This window comes from Pan paniscus, chromosome 9 (assembly GCF_029289425.2).
Source record: "Pan paniscus chromosome 9, NHGRI_mPanPan1-v2.0_pri, whole genome shotgun sequence".
NCBI lineage: Eukaryota > Metazoa > Chordata > Mammalia > Primates > Hominidae > Pan > Pan paniscus.
The window spans coordinates 65,457,282-65,478,600 of record NC_073258.2 but is presented as its reverse complement, the minus strand read 5'-3'; the positions used below and the strand labels follow the sequence as shown (position 1 = coordinate 65,478,600).

Here is a 21,319-nt window from a genome sequence, read left to right as displayed (position 1 = left end):
CGTCGGCTCCCCCTGGCGGCCGGGGCGGCGACTGCAGCCGGAGCGGGGATTGGGGCAGGGGCACGCGGACGGGTTGCTGCGGCGCTCAGCAGAACCTGATTCTTCAGGCCTGTGGTGGAAGGAGGGCGCTGGGGGCCGAAGTGGCTGTTGGGGAGCAGCTGGAGGGACTGGGTGTAGAGGGCGCTGCTTAAGGCGGTCCGGGATCAGCCCACTGAGGTTTCCGAGCGACTGGGGCTGCAGTACCAGCGGAGGGCTAGACTTGGGCCGGGGGGTCGCTGCAGAGCCCTGTCGCCCACCCTCTTCTGCCGCACTTAGCTGAATGCAGGAAAAGCTTCTCCCGCCCCCCTCTGCCCTGGCTTCGCCTCACCCACTCTTATGCCGCGCGGTCCCCCCTCCCTGGGAGCACTTAGCCGGCTAATGGACCTCCCGCCGGCAGGCACCCCTCCCCCGTCCCTAGCCCAGGGAGGCCGGGCGCCTGCCACCTCCTTTAAGAACCCAAGCATCCTGGTCTTCGAGAGTGAGCCCTAGAACAGCCCCCTTCTTGTTGCTGCAGACTCCCATGACTGGAGCCTGACTGTGAGCCTCTTGGCTGGGAACCGCGGGGGGGACGCTGTTGTCTGCCCAGAGGGGTCAGAAGCTTTGTGGATGTCCCCAGACAGGAGGGTTGAGGAGGGGCTCTGCAGTGCCTGGCCCACAGCAGGTGCCCTGAAATCTGCGTTCCAGAGATGGGAGCGGGGAAGGCGCATGGGCAATGGGATGGGTGGGGGCTGCAGCCCCTCCCGCAGGGCTTAGCTGGTGGGGGGGGTTCCTGCCTGGGGGCCCCTGTGGGAGCCCCCCCAATACAGAGGCAGTAACAGCAGCAGGTTTAAAGTAGAACTCATCCAGAGGGGCCAGCCAAGTCACCTAGAAACCCAGAAAGAGATGCAGCTGGCTCTGGGGGAGGAGGGGTCAGCAAAGGAGGAGCTCCCCTGCAGGCCCCTTTGCCCCAGGCTCTGAGACCTCCACAAGGAGCCCTGCCTGGCCCTGGCCTTCCTCCACACCCCGCCAAGTTCTCCATCAACTCTAACCTGGCGGATCTCCTCGCTCTCAGCCCTGGCCCTGTGGGGTGTGATTATGATCTCCACTTGAGGCCCAGAGAGGGGAAGGGACTTGCCCAAGGTCACACAGCTTCTTAGGAGGATTTCAACCCTCCGACTTCCTGAGGCCCAGGAGCCTCTAGACCTCATTGGGAAAACAGAACCATGCAAGGTGGAGCTTCGCCTCTGCCCTCACAGGCTGGAGTTCAAATCCGGCTCTTGCTAGCAGCCTCTTGCTAGTGGCAGAACCTAGTCTCTCTAGGTGCCTCAGTCACCTTGTCCAGAACCTAAAGGTTGTTGTATACATAAGCAAATGGGTGGGAGATGCCAAATTGACATGAGTGGCTGGAAGCTGTGGGTATACCAGGGAGGGAGGAAAGGGCATAGGTCAGCTCTGGGGCAGTGGAACCTCCAGCCTGTGCCAGGGCTAGCAAAGCCTGGAGCCAAGGCCTGAGCTTAGGGGATCTGAGCTGTGGGCCCTAGGCCTTGTGCAAGGGTACTTTAGAGAAGCATTGGGCAGCAGCTCCTTGTGGAAAAAAACAGGATGGGCACCTGTTTCCTGGGCTTAAGCCTCTCTCCTCCCCCAACCCTGTGTCTCTGGAGGCCAGGGCAGCCCCCATTACAGGGCTCCTTCCTTCCCAGACACTTTCTTCCATCCTTGGTAATGGTAATAGGGTATCTCAGCAGGCAGTAATGGTGAAGGCAGACAGCCTTTCCGGACTCTACCCTTGATTAAAGGAGCGGTCTTGATCCACAGGACCCTCCCCAGAGCCTCTGCTTCAAGGATGCGCTCTAATGGAGGGGGGCTGGGGCCCTGGAAGGGGTAGGGCTGGGGAGGCCACAGACTGAGGCTAGAAGGAGGAGGAGCAGTGGTACACTCCAGTCCCAGTAGGGCTCAGGCAGGAGGGCCAGGGCTGGGCATGGGCCCCCAACCACAGGAGGTCAGGACCATAAGCCCCCTGAAGAGGCTCTGAGCAGGTAAGTGACTTGCATACAGCCTCTCAGCCCATGGGGCAGAGCCAGGATTTGAACCCAGTATTTCTACTCCAAGGCTAAGGTTCTGTGGCCCAGCTTCCAAGAAGGTGGCAGGCCAGCATGCCCACCTGCACCAAGTGGTCTTGGGTGGATAGCCATGGGAACTGGACAGGAATCTGGGTGTGCCTGGGCGTGGCGCGGTGGGGGGAAGAGGGAGAGTCAGAAAGAATGCCTGACCTGTGGACACGGACATGGCTGGAGACCTTCACACCAACCCTGAGGGAGGACAGACAGAAAGGTCAGGGCTCAGGGTCGCAGCATCTTGGGGGCAGAGCTAGGGCTGGGGGTCTTCATGGCCTGCAGGCCCCACTTCCACAGAAGCTGTTGGGCATTAGGGGCTGTTTGAGGGTCTTCCCCCTTTAATCTGTGTGCACCCTCAAGGTACAAACAATGCTTGGGTTCAGAGGGAGCTGGCCTGGCCTGGTGGGGTGTGGTGGGGAATTTGGACTGGGGTAAAGTGATCCTCCTATCAGGCCAGGCTTAGGGCAGGAGGCCAGGCCACGGATAGGGCTCCCGGTGGAGAGGGTGGATCCTACCTAATCCGCAAGAGCGAGGGTCAGCCCTTCCTCGGCACCCAGACTGGCTGAAGGGAGGCTGAGGCCAGAGGAGGGGCATGGGAAGGGGAGGGGTCAGCTCACTCTACCCTTCCCTGAACTGAGCCCTGTGAGCCCATTGCCTTCACAATGCCCAGCCTCTGTCTTCTCTTGGTCTCTTCTCTCTGACTATAGGGCAAAGGAGGAGCCCAACATCCTGGGTTGGAGTTTGGATGCAGCCCCAGCTGTGTGACCCCAGGGCCAATCCCAATCCATCTCTGAACCCCACCCGCTGCAGAGGGCTTCCCCCCACAACATCCAAAGAGTGTCTGTGAGGGGCTGGAGCAGAAACATTGCCTCTCAGATCCAAGACCCTGTTTGGGGTGGCACAAGGTGAGCCTGCCTTCCACAGAAACATCCCCTGGGAGCTGCGCAGCCTTATTGGGTGGTGTCTACAGGGTAGTGAGGAGGTTGAGTAGAGACTTAGTGTCAGGGGGTTTGAGCCACACAGCCTGGGTTCAAAGTCTCGTCTCCCGTTTTATCTAGCAGTGCGACTTAATTAACCTCTGTGGTGTAGTAATTGAACTTTCCACGAATTTTCCTATTTAATCTTTGTTACAACCTTCTGAGGAAATGCAGGCACAGAGGAAGACATTCATTCTTTCAAAATCATTTGTTCAACCAATGCAGCGGCCTACTACGAGTGTGACATAGTTCTAGGTGCTGGAGTTCAGCGGGAGCCAGGTAATTTGCCTAATAGCAGTGGATTTGAAGACTGTTCAAGCCTGGTAGCACCAGCAGACCAGGTCGGCGCAGGCCTCAGCCCCGCGGCACTCACAATCTAGAAGTGGGAGACAGACAATACACGTATGAATGAGACCATTTAAAGATGCAGAAAATAAAATAGAGGGAGGGAATGGGATGCGCCGTCGGCTTATTGGAGGTGGGCCAGGGCTATGTGAAGGACCGAGGAGCCGCAGGGCGGGGGTGCAGGAGCCCCGGCACGGCGCCCTCTCTGCGGAGCCGACTGGGCGGCGGTCCCGACGCACGCTCCTAGGGTCAGCCGCAATTACCGCCTTTATTATTATGAGTCCCGGCCCCCGCACTGCCCAGCTCTTTGCGCCTTAGTTTCCCCCTCTGTGCGCACTCGGGTCGCGGGGCGCAGAGGACGCCCCAAACAACTTTGCGCTTCCCGGCCTGGCCGCAGGGCGGGGGAGGGGCGGCGCCGGGAGCGGACTCCGTTTCCCACAAGCCCGAGCCTCGCGCCATCTTGCCGGTGGGCGGTGGCTGCCCGGGGTTGGCCGTTTGGGCCGGCCGGGTGCCACCGCTCACCCCCAGCCCCGGCTTCCTCCGCTGGGGGCGTGGGACCTGCTACTCAGAGAGTCTAGGGACCCGGACAGCTCCTGCCCGCCTTCTCCACTCTTCCTTTCCCAGGAGCCCAGTCCACGTGTCGGTCCGTGCGGAGGAGCCCGTTCGCTCCTCGCTGGCCGAGGGCTGGAGGACCTGGACATCGGGGACCGCAGCGTCTCCTCACCAGACTCCCTGTCTGCACACGATGTCCACTCCCCTGCATTCTCAGATGGCCCCTATTCTCAGATGGCCCCAGTGAGGACAGAATGAGGAAGGGTCCAATGAAGACTAGGGTCCTGGCGTGAGCGCAAATCGTCGTCCTGAGCGCTTAGAACGCCTGGGTTTGGGACTGGAAGGTTGCGTTTGGGGAGTACGGACAGCTAGGCCACCCCTGGCCGAATAGACCCTCCCCTACCCCTGCCCGGGGGCGGAGTAGGGGAGAGGGGCCTGTAGAGGGGCTGGCCCTTTAAGGGGGTGTGGTCGGGGGGCGGAGGAAGAGCGAGACAGAGAAAGCGCTTCGGCGGCGGCAGCTCGGGCGGCGGCCGCGGGGGACAAAGGGCGGGCGGATCGGCGGGGAGGGGGCGGGGCGCGGCCAGGCCAGGCCCGGGGGCTCCGCATGCTGCAGCTGCCCCCGGGCGCCCCCGCCGCCGCCCTCGCCGCGGAGCCGCGCGGAGCGGAGCCGGCGAGCTAACCCGAGCCAGCCGGCGGGCGTCCCGGAGGCGGTGGCGCAGGGAGGGGCCCGACGCGCGCACGTGGCCCCGGCGGCCGCCATGGCGGACAGCGGCACCGCGGGGGGCGCGGCGTTGGCGGCCCCGGCCCCCGGGCCGGGCAGTGGCGGCCCAGGACCACGCGTCTACTTTCAGAGCCCCCCCGGGGCCGCAGGAGAGGGCCCGGGCGGGGCGGACGATGAGGGCCCAGTGAGGCGCCAAGGGAAGGTCACCGTCAAGTATGACCGCAAGGAGCTACGGAAGCGCCTCAACCTAGAGGAGTGGATCCTGGAGCAGCTCACGCGCCTCTACGACTGCCAGGTGTGTTCCCCACCCCGCGCCGACACCCCAAAATCGGTCTCGAGCCGGTCCGCCTGGCAGCTCCACTGTGAGCTCGCCTGTCACTGGAGTCAAAGGGCACTCTGCTTCCCCGCGCGCTCCCCTCCCCTCTGCACTCCCGCCCCCAATATATACTCTTTGTTGCCTGACCTAAGTCACTTCTGCCTTCTCCGTTGCCTCGGACCCTGCCCCCCATCATGCCACTTCCCAGGTCAAGCCTAGTGTCCTCCAGAAGCCTCAAGGGGTAGCCTGAGCCTTGGGCAAGAGGCAAGGGGGCTAGCCTGGGCTGGCAGCGGCAGGAGGTCTCACCGCCTGGTGCCCGCTGGGTTAGACTGTGGTTACAAGGTGCTGGTCTGGTAGGACGGCTGGGGCTGGGCTGTTCTGTGGGCTAGCCTGGAGCTCCATCTTGGCGTGCGTGCAGGCTAGCCCGCTTTCTGGGCTCTGCTTCTCCACCCCCATGACTCCCTGGTTGTTCAGACGGTGACTCAGGCCCCGGGGGGCAGGGTGGAGGAGTGGGTTTGCCCGGTGCTGCCTGCCTACCCTAGCCCAGCCCTGGAATGCAGCTGACTACAAACAGGATAGGGGCTTCCTGGGGAGGGTGTGGCAGGGTGGTGGGCATCCCCTCCCTCACCAAAGCATGGGCTCTTTGTTTCCTCTTTGCCAGGCCTGGGTCCTTCCCAGTGACCCCTCAGCCTTCACTTCCTCCTCACTCCCGGGGAGCTGTGACAGGTGTTTGGGGGAGGGGAGGGGGGTATGATCAGCTGGGACAGCTGCACCCACCGGTGCTGTGGTGAGATGGGGGGCCCGGATGTTGGGGAGACACATCTGCTGGGTTCCCAGCCCAAGGTCCCCAACCCTGGCTGTCTGGCCTTGTCTGGCACCCCCCGTGCCCACTGGCAGGGACAGGAAGCTCCCCCCCCCCACCCCGCTTTGGGCAGTTTGCCTTGGCACGGGCCTGATCTGTTTTCCTCCTCAGAGCAGCTGCTGTTCTGTCTGCTGGGCAGAGGGCCGGGTTCCTCCGAGGTAGGCAGGGGCCTCAACCCAGAGCCCCTCTCACACCCTCTCTCCAACTCAGGCTTATGTCTCTCCCTCCTCCCCCACCCCCACCCCAGGAAGAGGAGATCCCAGAACTGGAGATTGACGTGGATGAGCTCCTGGACATGGAGAGTGACGATGCCCGGGCTGCCAGGGTCAAGGTGAGGGGGCTGGGGGGCGATGGGTTGCCTGAGGCACTGCCCCGGGAAAGTGAGGCTGTGGAGCCAGGCCCTCAAGCCCCAGCTCCTGCCTCAACAGAATGGGGCCAATGCCTAGCTGTGAGGTTGTTGTGGCATCTCCTGTGCCTCAGGGTGGCCCCAGTCTCTTGGAAGTGGGTATAGGCGAGCTCCAGGCCCCCACTCCTGAGGACTCACTTATCCTTCCTCCCCCATCCTCTGCTAGGAGCTGCTGGTTGACTGTTACAAACCCACAGAGGTAAGAGATTTCCTGGGGGGCCAGCGGGGGTGGCAGGGTGAGGGGAGCCCGGCTCCTGTCATCTTGGGGTCTGGTCTCCTTAATGTTTACCCTCCCACCCCACCCAGGCCTTCATTTCTGGCCTGCTGGACAAGATCCGGGGCATGCAGAAGCTGAGCACACCCCAGAAGAAGTGAGGGTCCCCGACCCAGGAGAACGGTGGCTCCCACAGGACAATCGCTGCCCCCCAACCTCGTAGCAACAGCAATACCGGGGAACCCTGCGGCCAGGCCTGGTGCCATGAGCAGGGCTCCTCGTGCCCCTGGCCCAGGGGTCTCTTCCCCTGCCCCCTCAGTTTTCCACTTTTGGGGTTTTTTATTGTTATTAAACTGATGGGACTTTTTGTGTTTTTATATTGACTCTGCGGCGCGGGCCCTTTAATAAAGCTAGGATACGCCTTTGGTGCAGCTAACAGGCTCGGCTGGTCTCTTTTAGGGGGGCACACTGCTCTTTGACTTCTGCCAGCTCAGCTTCTCCCCAGGTGACCACAGGCCTTCCTAAGGGCCACGTAGCCATGACGATAGCCCAGTGCTGGCTCCCAGACCAGGAGTTGAAAGTGGCTGGGGAGCTGTGGGGGTGGGGGGAGCAGTATTGCTGTTGGCAGGCAGGAACACTCCTTTTTCTCTGGGCAAGGGCCACCATGTCATTGAGCCTAGACCCCCAAGGCTCCACAGTCGGGAAAGGAGAAGGTGGTGGGGTATGCTGGAGCTGAGGTCTCTGAGTCTCTCAGGGCCCACAAACACACACAGGCTTACTCCTTGGGCTTTTAAGTGTTTTTTTGTTTGTTTTTTGGAACAGTCTGGTCCCTGATGGGGGCCTCTCCCCCTGCCCCTCCCCAGTCTGGTTACAGCTCAGTTCGTCGCTCGATTTTGAGCAGCTCCACCTCGAACACCAGGGTTGCACCGCCTGTAGGGGAGAAGGGGAGTCAAAATGCCAACCAGGGCCACAGGGAGGTGGGCTGGCTGCAGGTGATGGGAGGTATCAAAAGGTTTACTACCTGGAATCTTTGGGGGAGCTCCCCGCTCTCCATACCCTGTTGAAGATGCACAAAGAAACAGTCAGTGATGGCCAAGCTCCCTTCCAGCGTGGGCAAAGGGAGGGTGTTCCGCCCCTCTCAGCAAGAAGGCCAGAAATGGAGAAGGGTAATGGAGATGGGAAGGGGGTGCCAAAGGCCTGGCAAGGGCAGAGCGGGGCCACTACAGCTGAGTGCTTCAATGATCTTGCCCTGTACTCACTGCTAGACACAGCCAAACTTGGAGGAGGCATGTATTGTAATGAATGGATATGGTGAAGACCAATGAAAAGCTGAAGCAGCTTTCACCCTTCCCAGTCACACACCCCAAACTCGCTCTGCACCCTCAGGAGGGACCTCTTACCTAGCTCGGATGGGATCACCAGCTTGCGCTTTTCCCCCTCACACATCCTGCAGGAAGACACATGCTCAGCCCATGGCAGCACCCAGGGCCCTTGTCTTGTATCCCTGGGGCTTGCCTCCCACAGCTTACCTCCTGGGCGGTGGCCATGCACGCCCCCACTCCCAAGCCCATTCCCCCATGACTCACCCCAGCAGCCCCTGGTCCCAGCCCTTGATGACCTGGCCTGTGCCAAGGGAGAAGACAAAGGGCTGGTTCTGGGGCAGGCTGCTGTCAAACTCTGTCCCATCTTCCAGCTTCCCCTGTGGAACCATGAGAAGGCCAGTGAGGAAGAGGGGACCACCCCTGACACCCCCCTCCCTCAGCTGCTTTCCCCATCAAGCTGCCCCCCCACCCCCACCCACAGCCCTGGTGGTCAGTCCTTTTTGTTTTTTGAGATGGAGTCTCTGTTGCCATGGCTGGAGTGCAGCGGCGTGATCTCGCCTCCCTGCAGCCTCTGCCTCCCGGGTTCAAGCAATTCTTCCACCTCAGCCTCCCAAGTAGCTGGGATTATAGGCGCCCACCACCATGCCTGGCTAATTTTGTATTTTTAGCAGAGAAAGTTTCATCATGAGGCCAAACTGGTCTCAAATTCCTGACCTCAGGTGATCCACCCGCCTCGGCCTCCCAAAGTGCTGGGATTACAGGGGTGAGCCACTGCGCCCAGCTGGTCATAGTTCTTTAAGAGGACAGAGCCTTGGGCAGCTCACAGTACACTGTCACTGCCTGCTGGTGCCCACCTGGGCAGTAGGCAAGGGCAAGGCAGAACCATGGAAACTGGCTTAGAGGCGAGAGGGGACTTGCCCAAGGTCACCTACCTGGCTGATGGAGAACCAGACTCCCAAGCACTCTCTGGTCCTCGGAAGCCCCACCCACTCCCAAAAGGCCCGCCCAACCCACTCACCGTGTAGTGCATGTGCAGGACATCCCCTTTGCGCGATTTGATGGGACAGTGGTCCACCCGCTTCTTGACCCCGATCTGCAGCTTCCTTTTGCCCTCGGCCCCCGTGGCCGTGGCCACGGCGCTCAGGCAGATGGACAGTACTGTCAGGACCCGGACCCAGCTCAGCCTCATGTCTCTGTGGGCACAGACCCCGACCGACCGACTGAACGTGGGGGAGGGCAGGGAGAGTATGGAACACGGGTAGGTAACAGGAGGGTTCCACCGCCACTGTATCTTCCTTGCCCCGGGGGATCCCCTTTGTCCCGGGTCACCACCCTCTCCCCCGGGCTCCGGGGCCACACTTACCAGTCCAGTGAGAAGGGGGCTTGGCCGAGGACCCCAGCAGCGGGGGGAGGGGGTCAGGGGAGGCCACAGCAGCCAGGGACCCGCCCCTTTGCTCACCCCCATACCTTCCCTCCCTCCCAGTCCCCACCTCCGCTCTTCAGTTCCCGCCTGTCCCTTTACGCAAAGTCCAGACCCTATCTGGCTGCACTGCAGTTGCCCCGACTGGGCGGCCCCACTCACGCCACACCCAGCTGCCCCCGGTCCAGCACACCAACACCTCTGCGGCCGCTGCAGGGGGCCGGCCCCGAGGCACCCACACATCCCCACTGGGTGGCTCCGAGGAGCCCGGGTCCTCGGGAGATACCCCCCAGCCTGGCCCTGTGCTTCCGCCCGGGGCGCCGCCCCAACTCTGAGCCCTTGGGGGTCTCCGGGGCACCCAGACTGGCCCTGTGTCTGCTGGCCGCCGAGCCCGCTCCACCCACACCACCTCTCCCGGTGGAGTTCTCGGCCTACGGCGTCCCCAAGCCCGGCCACCACGGAGACCACCCCCGCGAGGACGCCCGGGGCCATTACTCGGGCCGGGCTCCTCACTTGGCTCCTTGGCACCGCCCTTCGGAGGACGCGGTGCCGCCCCCGGGCCTGCAGCCCCGCCTTCGACAGAACTAGACCCCTTTTCCGGAGCCGTAGCCACGCCACTCACCGGCTGAAGCCCCGCCCCCAGCGCCTGCGCTCCGTCCCCCTCTGCTTCCGACCCCGAGGCTCCGCCTTTCACCTCCTCCAGCTCCTCCTTCAAGAGCCAGGCTCCGTCCCCCGACCCTCCTAGCTCCGCCCCCCGCCGCCGGGCTCCGCCTTCCACTGGCACCAGCTCGGAGGTCCCACCCGTCCCGGTTCCACGTCCCGCCCCGAGTCCCAGGACTCCGCCCCGTGCGGCGTGAGAACCCTCCCCCTGCGGCATCTCCGGACAGCGCCGGCCCCCACCCCCAATGTCCTCGTCACCTAGCTCTCGTTGACACTCGGAGCCCGGTCCGCTTCTGCCCGGCCTGATCCAGCCTGCCCTCTTGCACCCCGGCTCCCCCCAGCCCGGGCTGTGGCCCCCGCTCACCTCCTCGCCGCGCCCCCGGAGTCAACCCCGGTGGTGCTGCCGCCTCTGCGCAGGCGCGTCCTCGTCGCTACCAGGCCGGGCCACGCCGCCCTCCCTTATTGGGCCGTGCGAAACCCGCGGCCACACGCCAGCTGGCACGGGTCTTTCCCGAGCCCCGCCCCCGCGACGCCGCTGCCCTGCGTCACTTCCGGCGGAGCGGTAGTCTGTAAAGTTAGGTGAAAGTGACTTCCGAAAAGGCCGGAGACACTTCCGGCCGAGGTGATAGTAAGGTCAGGCGGGCGTGGGTTCCCGGAGGGGGTCTTGAGGCGCCATTTCAAGTCGCCCCCAGCCTCTCCCACAGCACTCCTGTTTTCCCGGGCCTCATCATGGCCCACGGCCCTCAGTCGCTGTGGAGCCTGGGCTTCACAGTGACACTCACGTTTGAATTCCCGGTCGGCTGTGTGCTTGGTAGAATTTGTCATCCAATACAGGCGTGTAACACGGGCTTGATGACACCCACCCCACAGGGCCCCTGCAGGACCAAGATGATGTCCAATGACAAGCCCTGGCTTCCAGCCAATGCTCCTGCCCACGTCTCTATCCCAGGAGCCAGGCTTACCTCTACCTGTGCACCTGGGCTGTGACTCATGACTGGAATGATCTGGCTGGGCCTGTTCCCCCACCAGACTTATTTTCAGGCGCCCCAGCAGCCACCAAACATCTGTCAACTGAAGTAATGAACCTGCAGTTGAGAGGCAGCTAAACCTAGGTTGAAGGTTAGGGAGACAGCTGAGTTGAGGTCAAATCCCCCCGGCCAGTTAGCCTTTCTGAGCCTATTTCCTCAATTGTAAAAGGAAGACAATCATGATGCTGACCTCAGAATCGAGGAGGAAGTGAGGAGGTGCATGTGAAGCATTGTGCGTGACTGGTGGGGCTAACTGGGCTCTGGAGGCGGTAGCTCTGGGGCCCTAACCCCTTTCTGCCTCATGCTAATTGACCTATGGCATGTCCAGTGACATCATGACTGAGAAAATGATTTGAAAGTAGTAATCGCTGTCAGGAATTGTCTCCTGGTTCAACCCACTCCTGCCTTAGGCCCACTAAGATCATACCCACATGCTCTGACCCAACACCTCAGAGAAAGCCTCCATTAGGGTGGCTGCCCCTCCCAGTGGCTGCCCAATTGAGTTAACTCTGCCCCTGAATGTCCTGCTTCAGCAGGCAAAGCAGTGGTGCCCAAGGTTGGCCTTTCATCCACCCCAAACCACTCAGCCCTGGGCACTGGAGGCTGCAGGGAGAAGGGTAGGGGCTGGGCTTGGGCTAGGATAGACAAGTCAGGAGAATCTCAGGCAGCAACTGATGAAGGAAGCTGCAGGGTGCAAGGGAGGTGAGGGTGGAGAAAACTGTGTGGGTTGGGCGGGCGCGGTGGCTCACGCCTCTAATCTCAGCACTTTGGGAGGCTGAGGCAGGTGGTTCACCCAAGGTCAGGAGTTCGAGACCAGCCTGGCCAACATGGTGAAACCCATCTCTACTAAAAATGCAAAAATTAGCTGGGCATGGTGGTGGGCACCTGTAATCCCAGCTACTTGGGAGACTGAGGCAGGAGAATCGCTTGAACCCAGGAGATGGAGGTTGCAGTGAGTGGAGATCGTGCCATTGCACTCCAGCCTGGGTGACAGAGTGAGACTCTGTCCAAAAACAAAAACAAAAACAAAAAACTGTGGGTTGGGTTGAGGGGAGCCTGCCGCCCAAACCAGGCCCACCAGCCCCAGACTTTTGGTGCTTCCCTTTCAGGGAGGTGGGAGTGAAGTTAAGACAGGGCAGGTGCTGAGGCTTTAGATTCAAGCTGCAGGGAACAAAAAGCAGCAGATGCTGAAAGCGCTGCCTGGCAGGAAGAACAAGTGTTCTTTTCTATTATGTAAAGATAGTCTCAAACTTCTCTGGGGCCCGAGGACGCCAACCACAGCAATCTTCTGTTCCCTCTATGTGCACATGTGGAAACTGCTGCTCAGAGAGGCAGGGGTAGTGACAAGCAAGGTCACTCAGTAGATCTGGGTCCTACCCCAAGCTCTCTGGCCACAGAAGGCTGTCTCCTTCTAGAAAAGAACCCCGGTGAAGAGCAGGAGGGCAGGCAGTCTGTATTGACTGGGCTATCCCTGACTCCCATGCCTGGCAATAACTTGAAAGTGATGAATACATAATTCTGGCCCTGCCTGGGATCTGCTGTGGGGCCTTAGTCCTCATTTCCTCCATCTGCACAATGAGGGAGCAAGACAAGCTCTGGATTTAGTGATGCAGACATTCATGCCCAAACCAGCCAGCCTGGACAGTGACAAACAGTGACACAGGCAGGGACAGCTCCTTCCATCTCTTTTATCAGGGTTGGGGGTCACAGTTCTTGTACCAAAGCCCAAATCCCATTATGCAGAGGTTTGGGTCTTCTTAGTGAGGGGAGGAAGAGCCAGTTGTAAGATGCTTACTTGCACAGAGTGGTTAGAAACTGAGACAGTACTCCATTCTCCCCTGAGCTGGTATGTGACCCCTCTTGCTGCCTCCCAGTCTCCTCTTCCAACTCTGTCCTGTTTGATGATGGCCTCAGGGAGACAAGGGATGGCAGAAGAGCCCTCTGAAAGGCCCAGGTCCTAGAGCAGCTTCTGCCTGGGCTGAGGTCTTGGGGGCTTGGCTGTTTTTTACCAGGCTCCTCTTTGTTCCCCCACTGGGATATAGCCTCTGAGGCAAGTCACCCTGCTGAGTCTGAAAAGCCATGTGTCACCTTCGCAGCTTCCGGCACCTGAGGAGGGAGGAAGTGATCTGTTCATGCTGGCTGGAGCGCAGCCCCAGCCCTGGACTCATGTGTGCCTCGGGCCCACTAAGACCACAACCTGAGCATCCTGCCACACCACTCGGCCCTGGGCACTGGAGGCTGCAGGGCGAAGGATGAACCTTCTGCAAAGGTCATCCCCTCCTGACACTCCTCGGGAGCCCCCACTGGCCCTGCCCATATGATTTCACCCCATGGCCTCACTGCGGGACACGGATGGTGAGAAACACATCAGGTAAGGGTGGACAAGGGTTCCACTATGTCCCCTGGCCTCTTGAAGCCCATAGGTAAGGGCAGATGTCTACCACAGGGGCTTCTGGGAAGGCCCGAACTGCAAGCTGGAAAAGCTGTGTCCTACATTTCTACTCCGGGCAGATGTCACCTCCTCCAAGAGATCTCTGACCTCTGAAAGACGAGGCCAGGTACCCCTCACCACAGCCCTTGACATCCTCTGCTGGCATTGTCCCTCCTGTATCTGACTCCTGAGTTAGAATGTTGGACTTGCTTATACAGCTCCAGGTGCCAGCAGCTGTTTGGTAAATATTTGTTCAACACATTCAACAGTTTCCCCTTCCCTGGCCCTCCTCCTACTGGCAGGCTCACCCTGGACCTGCTCCAGGACAGGGCCTTGGTGCCTTCCCAAACAAACACCACCCCACAGACGCCTCACCTGCAGGTGTCTGGGTTGAGCTCTAAGCCCCGCCCTTGGCAACGGAGGAAGCTGCGGCGTCGGCAGCGGCAGCGGCAGGTCCGGGGGTCAGGGCGCTGGTGGTGCTGGGTGCAGCGTGGGCAGAGGGGCCTGGGGCTGGAGTGGGATGGGTGATGTCAGCTGGGGAGGGTGCTCCGGGGGCAGAGTCCCAGCCCGGAACAGAACGGGGCTGGGGACGGTGGTGGGGAGTGGCAGCCCTAGGGAGGAGAAGCGACATGTCTGGGGTGGGAAGGAAGAGTCTTCCCTAGAGCTGGGGTCGGGGCAGAGAACACAGGCTTGGGGAGCAGAGGAAAAGGGAAAGTGGGGGACGGGTGGGAGGAGAAAGAGGAGCAACAGCTTCTGGACTCACTTGTACTCCCCCTGCCCCCACTCAGCTGGAGTCCAAAAGACTCACCTGTCTGGCTTCACAGCACTGTCCTTTTTTTTAGGTCTGAAAAGTAAGATAGACAGACACAGACAAACAAGAGGAAGATCAGGAAATCCCAGCATCCTACTCTCTCTCTCTCTCTCTCTCTCTCTCTTTGAGACTGTGTTTCCCTCTTCTTGCCCAGGCTGGAGTGCAGTGGCGTGGTCTCGGCTCACTGCAACCTCCGCCTCCCGGGTTCAAGCTATTCTCCTGTCTCAGCCTCCCAAGTAGCTGGGATTACAGGCACCCGCTACCATGCCCGGCTAATTTTTGTATTTTTTTTTTAGTAGAGATGGGGTTTCACCATGTTGGCCAGGCTGGTCTCAAACGCCTTACCTCAGGTGATCTGCCTGCCTGGGCCTCCCAAAGTGCTGGGATTATAGGTGTGAGCCACTACCCCCGGCCCAAGCATCCTACTTTGTTGCCCCAGATCCAAGGCCTACCCTTGGCTCTACTCTTTTTTTTTTTGAGGCAGAGTCTTGCTCTGTCGCCCAGGCTGGAATGCAGTGGCACGATCTTGGCTCACTGCAAGCTACGCCTCCCAGGTTCATGCCATTCTCCTGCCTCAGCCTCTGGAGTAGCTGGGACTACAGGTGCCCGCCACCACGCCCGGCTAATTTTTTGTATTTTTTTAGTAGAGACAGGGTTTTACCATGTTAGCCAGGATGGTCTCAATCTCCTGACCTCATGATCCGCCCGCCTCGGCCTCCCAAAGTGCTGGGATTACAGGCGTGAGCTACCACGCCCGGCCCCTTGGCTCTACTCTTAGGAACCTGGTCCCCAGTTCTGTGGACCACCATACCCAGCACCCCCCAAGCCTGGCCTCTGCGAGCTCAGAAGTTGGGCCTGGCTGGCACCTGCATTCACACTGGCTGTGTTCTTCCAGGGACATCTCCCCCAGCTGACTGCTCGGGTACCGGATCATGAGGATCTGTGCTCAGGAGAAGAACGGGGGACAGTGAGGGAGAGAGAGAAAGGGGATGCTCTAAGACTGAAGGGAGAAAAGCTCACCCAACAGCCGGGAGGCTGGCCACCAGCCCTCCCCCCAACCCTGTCTCCTGTGCATCAGTCTCCAGGCTGCCCCAGCCCCAGAGCCAGCCAGCATCCACCCTGCCCGCTGCCCCACCTGCCCAGTACCTGCATCCCCTGCCCGTTGCCCCACCTGCCCAGTACCTGCATCCGGACTTGGTGCTGCCCAGTGGGCACACACTCCAGGCCATCGTCAGGGCAGCAGCCACCACAGCGCTGCACAGTCACGCAGCTGGGCACCAGCTGTTTGGCCACGGTGCCCATGAGCTCCACAGTCAAGGGCACCACCACCTCCCGGGGCTGGCAGGTAGCGCGAGTATACACATCTATCCATGACACCACTGGGAGCAGACCGGTAGGGGTTAAGTCCTCACTGGTTTTCCTGCAGCTGCTCCCAGCATCTGTCCTCCCCAGTCCCCAAGTCACAGCCACCCTCCACTAGCCCTCCCCACTCTGCCCTCACAACCTGTCTTCCCCTGCCCTGTTTATCCAGATCCCAGTAACCCCACTGCCTCAATTTCCTCCTCTGTGAAATGGGTAGAATAATAGTTTGAATCTTCTAGGGGAGTTACACAAGATGATGGACACCTGGAATCAGGGCCCATGACAAACCCTCTTAGTGCTGGCTAGTGCCGAGTTTTTGTAAGTATTACCTTTCCTCTGGTGGCCAGGGGCATCAGGCTGGGAGACAGGGGCCTGTGGGAGAGAAAAGACCTGTACCCAAGGTACACTTTAGGAGGGTGTGGCCCTGTCACCGTCCCTGGGGCTTTGCCCTTGCATCAGTAGGCTTCACCACCTCTCTGACATCTTTCCAGATTGCTCTGTTCCTGCGGCCACTGCTCTAGCTTTACCTGTCCTCTCCTGGCCACCCGGGACCTGCCCTGGCCCAAAACACAACAGGTGCTCTGGTGGCCGCGCCAAATCTCCAGGCCGCGGAGCCGAGCATGTTTGGGGGCTGCATGCAGATCAGGAGCGCGCACAGTGCGCACCGAAGCAGGTCCTGCAGGCACCGAGGGAGCCCCGCCCCCGGCGGTGCCCAGGGGACGGGGTGGGGCGGAGGAGTGGCCCCAGACTGGGGCTGGCGGGCCAGCGGGGAGGGGCACCTCCCAGGGGATGCACGCGCCGGGCCCCCGAGACGCCCGCGTCCAAGGCCGGACCCCGCAGATCCCCTCGGCCGAGGCCGCGGGTCGCCTCCTCACTTCCGCCAACCTTGAGAGAGGGCACGGCGGGCGGGCGGGCGCGCTGTCGGGCCGCACGTACCTGGGCGGGGGCCAGCTGCAGGAGTGCGGCGAGCAGCAGGCGGCGGAGCAGAGGGCTCATGGTGCCCGCGGGGGCCGCCCGCCGGGGGCGCCCGCATCGCCCTAGCCCGGCGGCGCGGGGGGCGGCGGCAGCCAGAGCCCCATGGCGCGGGCCCGGGCGCGGCGGGCGGGGGCCGGGCGCGGGGGGCGGCTCCTCCGCGGCCCCCTCCCGAGCCCTGGGTGCAGGCAGCGCAGCGCAGCGCAGCGGAGGCGGCCGGAGGAGCCGGGCGGGCGGGCGGCCGGTGGCGGCGGACAGCGGCGGCGGGGGCGGCGGGGCGGCGGGGGGCCGGGTCCGGGCTGGCGGGCAGGCGGCTCATGTGACCCAGACACGCGCTCCCCACCGGCCCGTGGGGCGGGGGCGGGGCGGCGGGGTGGGGGGGCGAGGCCGCCGGCGGGGCCCGCCTCCTCCACACACCCCCTCCCGCCTCCCGCCGCGGCAGGGGAAAGGGGACGCACCGCCCAGGAGGCCGGGCTCCCCGGTCGCCGCCGCCACTACCCGGAGGGCGGGGCGCTGCCCCTTGGCGAGGCCGGGGCCGGGGGCGTCGGGCCTTAAGGAGGGAGCCGGACACGAGCTCTGCGAATCACTTTATTGCGCGCGTTTCGGGGAGCGGGCCGTCCGGGGAAGGAAGCAAGGCGGGAACGCTCTGCAGGCCCCATCCAGGTGAGCCCCTCAGGGGCCGGCGCCCCGGGGCACGATCTCGGGGCCTTGTGTTGGCTCGGATGGTGGCGGCTGCCGCTGCCCTAGCCGTTGTCGCTCCTGCTGAAGGATGGCTCTGTTGGCCCTGGAGGAGAGGGCACCTGGGTGGTTGGGATAGGGATCCCGAAGTGTGGTGCCTGGACAGGGAGCAGGGAGCAGAATAGAGCAGGGACAGACCTGGCCCGTGCCCGGGCTTCGTTGTAGAAGGCTGTGATGATCCGATCCTTTTCATCCATGAAGTTAAGGTGCATCTGCTTCACCTTCCTGCAATGGGTCACAATTAACCCTGGGACTCCAATTCCTGCTGTCCCTGAAGTCCTGCCCCCTTCCACCCCACTCTAGGGGCCTCACAGCTTTTTACCCTTACACAGGGTTAGGGACCTCAGTCTAACCCTTCCTGTGATAGATAGGGAGGGCTCAGAGTGTCCCTGGCTTGTCTAGGGTCCAATGGCATCCGAAGTCCCTGGTCACTTTGAGGTGTGACAGCAGCTGTGGACATGGGGGTGCTCCTCCCAGAAGACTAGAAAGGGTATGCGTCTAACTCCATCACTGAACTAGGCAGGCTGCTAGCAGTGGGCACTGGCCTTTAGGTATCTGCTATAGAAAATTGGCTTTGTGGCCAGGCACGGTAGCTCTCACCTGTAATCCCAGTACTTTGGGAGGCCGAGGCGGGTGGATCACCTGAGGTCAGGAGTTTGAGACCAGCCTGGCCAATATGGTGAAACCCCATCTCTACTAAAAATACAAAACAACTAGCCGGGTGTGGTGGTGGACGCCTGTAGTCCCAGCTACTCCGGAGGCTGAGACAGAAGAATTGCTTGAACCTGGGAGGCAGAGGTGGGGTTGCAGTGAGCCGAGATCGCGCCACTGCACTGCAGCCTGGGCGACAGAGTGAGACTCCATCTCAAAGAAAAAAAAAAAAAAGAGAGAATAAAGAGAATCAGCTCCGTGGCACGCGTGAGAGTGGCAGGGAGATGCCTACTGCCAAATGAATGAGCTGTGCTGCATTTGCTGCTTGTGCTTGATTTTGTTTGGCTCAATCCCTTCCTGGCAGCCAGCATGAAAGATTTACATTCGAAATATGAAAAACTGTAAATGACAACGTTAGCTCTTGGTGCAGCGCTGCCTTTAATAAGTAAGGAGAGGCTCCAGAGACCAATTTCAAGCAGCTCTTAGCTTGAGAGACACAAGAGTACGGGCCACGAGGTGCTGTGGAGGACTGGCTGACCACACTGGAATTCACCCATCCTCCTGCCCTCTGCCCATCGCCCCGGGGAGAACAGGCATCACCTGAAGGCAATGTAGTGCAGGCCCATGCCCGCCAGCATGAGGAGGAGGCAGTACCCCAGCACTTGTTTGTTTTGTTTGTGTTGCTGCTGCCTCAACTGGGGCCCCTGTGGCCTCACGCTGTGAAACTGGGACCAGTACTGTGCGTTGGGGGGTGTCCAGGAGCTGCTGGGAGGCAGAGGAAGGGACATTGTGGAAATGAGACTACCCAAGAGACCGGGGGGTGGGGCAAGCTGAGGGCAGGATTACTGTACCTGTGTGTTTGGTGGGCAGACTTGTCATGGGCTGTGGTTCGTGGAGACTTTGGGGGACTACCTGAGCGGAGCTGGTCATCATAGCTGCGGCGGCTCTGCTCACGGCTGAGCACACGGTATGCCTCGCTCAGCTCCACAAAGCGGCTGTGCAGGCTTGGGTTCCCAGGGTCCCGGTCCGGGTGCAGCTGGGGTGGGGCAGGACTCCCCTTATCTCCCTTTGCCTGTCCCTCCCCAGGACCCATGCTGATGACATCCACCCACCAGGGCTCCAGTCATACCCAGAGGCCCTGCCTGGTCAGTGACCCTCACTCAGGCCTGCCCACTCCTCAGAAGGCCAGAGAGCATGGACTCCTGCTTCCTCCTGTGTTCAAGCCCTCCCCACCTGCCAGCCCCCTGCATTCACCATATGCCCCGGTCCAGGTTTCTCAAGAGCAGGCAGGCAGGTCAAGAAAACCAAGCCCAGCCCATCAGACAGGACCCCTGGCTCCTGCCCACAGCCTTTCCCCTACCATTGAGCACCTGCCACTCCCTATGAGGGCTGAAAAAATGTGGCACCCGCCAGAGATGCTGGTCTACTCCTGGGAATTTGAAGCACACCCCCACTGGCTCAGAGTTCCTGCCCCCCCTCCCCACCTCAGGGGTACTGGTACCTCTTTGGACTTGGAGAAGAAAGCTCGTTTAACTTCCTCAGTGCTGGCACCAGGATGCACCCCCAACAGTTCATAATAAGTACTGGGTCTGGACCTGTGGACAGAGTCCCAAACCTGCAGGGGCTGAAGGAACCCAGAAGCTAGCTCTGCCCTGCCTTCTGGGCCACACCCTTCAACTCAGCCACCAGGAGCTGAGAGGGCTGAAACAGGTCCCAGGACAGATCTGTCTCCAGATCAGCACCCCCTTTGGAGTGTTTCAGGCATAGTGCAGGTCAGGATTTCTCAAAGTGGAGTCCAAAAACTTGTTGGAAAAAACTGATTCCTGGACAGGCGCGGTGGCTCACGCCTGTAATCCAGCATTTTGGGAGGCCGAGGAGGGCGGATCACCTGAGGTCGGGAGTTCAAGACCAGCCTGACTAACATGGAGAAACCCTGTCTCTCCTAAAAATACAAAATTAGCCGGGCGTGGTGGTGCATGCCCGTAATCCCAGCTACTCGGGAGGCGAGGCAGGAGAATCGCTTGAACCCAGGAGGCGGAGGTTGTGGTGAGCCGAGATTGCTCCATTGCACTCCAGCCTGGGCAACAAGAGCGAAACTCCATCTCAAAAAAAAAAAAAGGAAAAAGAGAAAGAAACTGATTCCTGACCCCCACCCAATTGATTCCTCCAGTTCAGAATCTCCAGAGCAGAGCCCAGGAATCTGGATTTTGTACCCGACATCTCCCCATCTCCCACCCCCCACAGAGGGTTATGCACAGTGATACAGCGATGCTTGGAAACCACTAGAGCTGTGGTAAGAGCGTTGGGTTTGACCTGGACTCAAACTTCCTCCTCTGTCGCTTAAATCGGTGTATGACCTTGGGGGTCTTCTCTATCTCTGATCCTCAGCAGGGAAGGCGAGGGTTACCTGAGACAAACCTGGGAGCCTCCTGACACGGAGTAGAGACCACAACTAACTCAGCACGTAGGGCAAACAGAAACCCATTGAACAACCGGGCCGGCCCCCCGCGCCCAACTCACCGCTGCCCGGCGGCCGCTCCGAGGAGCCGGGAGGGAGGGTTGCGGGGCCACAGCCGGCACAGGCGCAGGGGCAGTAAGGGCGGCATGGCGGCGGGCGGGCAGCTGGGAAAGGAGGTTACCAAGAGCGCATTGGACCAGGATGGGGCTAGACTTCAAGCACCCGGGGGCAGAGGGAAGGGGCCTGGCCCGTTGTTCTGCGAAGGAAGACTGAAGCAGGCCCGGAGAGGGGGCGGTTCTTGCCCAGGACCAGACCCGCGTGTCCTTGGACCTGCCCCTTCCTCTGACCCGGGCATCCGCAGCCCTTCCCCGCGCTGGCTTCGGGGTCTGGCCACCCAGCCAGGGACCCCAAGACCCCGTTCCCACCCAGGGAGCTTGGGGACGGGAGAAGGAGGGGTCACAACCAGGCCCCGCCCCCGCTGCTCACAGACCCGCGGCCGTCGCCATTTCCTGCGTCTATTCAGGCCCCGCCCTCACATTCTCATTGGCGTGGATGCCAAGACCACGTCCACCTGTCAGGAAAAAAAAATCGGTGGAGACCCCGCCCCTACATGTCTATTGGCCTTTGGTGCCTCCGGTCCCCCAGCCTGCGGACTCGCTGGACAGGCGCGGGCGCCCACCTGGGGAGCGGGCGGGACAGAGCCCGCTCTCTGAGGCTTTGTGACGTTTTCGGCCCGGCCACCGTGTCTCCGTTCCGCTGTTGCTCCCCTCTGCAGCGAGGTATATCTTACGGAGCTGCTTCCGCCCCGGAGCCTCTCTGGAGCCAGCAAAGAAAGGGAGGCACAGTTCTTATCCCCTGCTTGCAGAGGGGGACACTGAGGCTGGGCGGGTTTTTTTTTTTTTTTTTTCCCAAGTCACTTGTCCTGCCTTACACACTCAGGG

General features: G+C 61.2%; 5 protein-coding genes and 2 long non-coding RNA genes across 27 annotated transcripts; 2 read left to right on the top strand and 5 right to left on the bottom strand.

Annotated features, from left to right (window-relative positions):
- Nucleotides 1-35: 35 nt before the first annotated feature.
- LOC103783323 (uncharacterized) lies at nucleotides 36-3,371 on the top strand. 2 transcript variants are annotated; one of them, XR_608887.5, is made up of 3 exons: nucleotides 36-2,054; nucleotides 2,840-3,037; nucleotides 3,284-3,371. It is a non-coding gene; the product is annotated as an uncharacterized LOC103783323 (long non-coding RNA). The 2 variants fall into 2 exon arrangements; XR_010113432.1 differs by having other exon boundaries at nucleotides 36-2,349.
- On the bottom strand, nucleotides 3,224-5,573 carry LOC130540597 (uncharacterized). Of its 2 annotated transcripts, none has more exons than XR_008954591.2 (2): nucleotides 5,350-5,573; nucleotides 3,224-3,485 (listed from the first exon to the last, which is right to left on the bottom strand). It is a non-coding gene; the product is annotated as an uncharacterized LOC130540597 (long non-coding RNA). The 2 variants fall into 2 exon arrangements; XR_008954592.2 differs by having other exon boundaries at nucleotides 5,191-5,465.
- On the top strand, nucleotides 4,495-6,892 carry PPP1R14B (protein phosphatase 1 regulatory inhibitor subunit 14B). 3 transcript variants are annotated; one of them, XM_055094445.2, is made up of 5 exons: nucleotides 4,537-5,022; nucleotides 6,022-6,063; nucleotides 6,153-6,236; nucleotides 6,478-6,510; nucleotides 6,618-6,892. In XM_055094445.2, exons 1-5 carry the CDS (start codon nucleotides 4,765-4,767, stop codon nucleotides 6,684-6,686), a joined length of 486 nt encoding a protein of 161 aa, XP_054950420.1. In that variant the 5' UTR covers nucleotides 4,537-4,764; the 3' UTR covers nucleotides 6,687-6,892. The 3 variants fall into 3 exon arrangements, with proteins under 3 accessions (XP_057155154.1, XP_054950420.1, XP_063464613.1); XM_063608543.1 differs by lacking the exon at nucleotides 4,537-5,022 and adding an exon at nucleotides 5,410-5,769 and having other exon boundaries at nucleotides 6,017-6,063; XM_057299171.2 differs by lacking the exon at nucleotides 6,022-6,063 and having other exon boundaries at nucleotides 4,495-5,022.
- Nucleotides 6,893-7,307: 415 nt separating this feature from the next.
- On the bottom strand, nucleotides 7,308-10,449 carry FKBP2 (FKBP prolyl isomerase 2). 7 transcript variants are annotated; one of them, XM_003828558.5, is made up of 6 exons: nucleotides 10,292-10,449; nucleotides 8,866-9,040; nucleotides 8,112-8,224; nucleotides 7,926-7,972; nucleotides 7,547-7,582; nucleotides 7,308-7,455 (listed from the first exon to the last, which is right to left on the bottom strand). In XM_003828558.5, the coding sequence occupies exons 2-6, from the start codon at nucleotides 9,034-9,036 to the stop codon at nucleotides 7,394-7,396; spliced, it is 429 nt and encodes a 142-aa protein (XP_003828606.1). In that variant the 5' UTR covers nucleotides 9,037-9,040; nucleotides 10,292-10,449; the 3' UTR covers nucleotides 7,308-7,393. The 7 variants fall into 7 exon arrangements, with proteins under 7 accessions (XP_003828606.1, XP_063464614.1, XP_003828608.1 ...); XM_063608544.1 differs by having other exon boundaries at nucleotides 8,866-9,067; nucleotides 10,292-10,429; XM_003828560.5 differs by having other exon boundaries at nucleotides 10,186-10,419.
- On the bottom strand, nucleotides 9,332-10,168 carry LOC117974939 (collagen alpha-1(XXVII) chain). Its single transcript, XM_034932876.3, has one exon. The coding sequence runs from the start codon at nucleotides 10,142-10,144 to the stop codon at nucleotides 9,347-9,349; it is 798 nt and encodes a 265-aa protein (XP_034788767.1). The 5' UTR covers nucleotides 10,145-10,168; the 3' UTR covers nucleotides 9,332-9,346.
- Nucleotides 10,450-12,629: 2,180 nt separating the features above from the next.
- On the bottom strand, nucleotides 12,630-16,834 carry VEGFB (vascular endothelial growth factor B). 2 transcript variants are annotated; one of them, XM_034932875.4, is made up of 7 exons: nucleotides 16,496-16,834; nucleotides 15,889-15,931; nucleotides 15,380-15,576; nucleotides 15,064-15,137; nucleotides 14,195-14,230; nucleotides 13,762-13,896; nucleotides 12,630-13,061 (listed from the first exon to the last, which is right to left on the bottom strand). In XM_034932875.4, exons 1-7 carry the CDS (start codon nucleotides 16,553-16,555, stop codon nucleotides 13,040-13,042), a joined length of 567 nt encoding a protein of 188 aa, XP_034788766.1. In that variant the 5' UTR covers nucleotides 16,556-16,834; the 3' UTR covers nucleotides 12,630-13,039. The 2 variants fall into 2 exon arrangements, with proteins under 2 accessions (XP_034788766.1, XP_034788765.1); XM_034932874.3 differs by having other exon boundaries at nucleotides 13,047-13,061; nucleotides 13,762-13,997; nucleotides 16,496-16,809.
- Nucleotides 16,835-17,106: 272 nt separating this feature from the next.
- On the bottom strand, nucleotides 17,107-21,213 carry DNAJC4 (DnaJ heat shock protein family (Hsp40) member C4). 10 transcript variants are annotated; one of them, XM_055094442.2, is made up of 8 exons: nucleotides 21,058-21,213; nucleotides 20,865-20,949; nucleotides 20,441-20,542; nucleotides 19,422-19,515; nucleotides 18,772-18,956; nucleotides 18,521-18,685; nucleotides 17,408-17,494; nucleotides 17,107-17,290 (listed from the first exon to the last, which is right to left on the bottom strand). In XM_055094442.2, exons 2-8 carry the CDS (start codon nucleotides 20,882-20,884, stop codon nucleotides 17,275-17,277), a joined length of 669 nt encoding a protein of 222 aa, XP_054950417.1. In that variant the 5' UTR covers nucleotides 20,885-20,949; nucleotides 21,058-21,213; the 3' UTR covers nucleotides 17,107-17,274. The 10 variants fall into 10 exon arrangements, with proteins under 10 accessions (XP_054950417.1, XP_054950418.1, XP_063464612.1 ...); XM_055094443.2 differs by having other exon boundaries at nucleotides 18,521-18,682; XM_063608542.1 differs by having other exon boundaries at nucleotides 18,521-18,682; nucleotides 20,869-20,949.
- Between the last annotated feature and the right edge of the window lie 106 nt (nucleotides 21,214-21,319).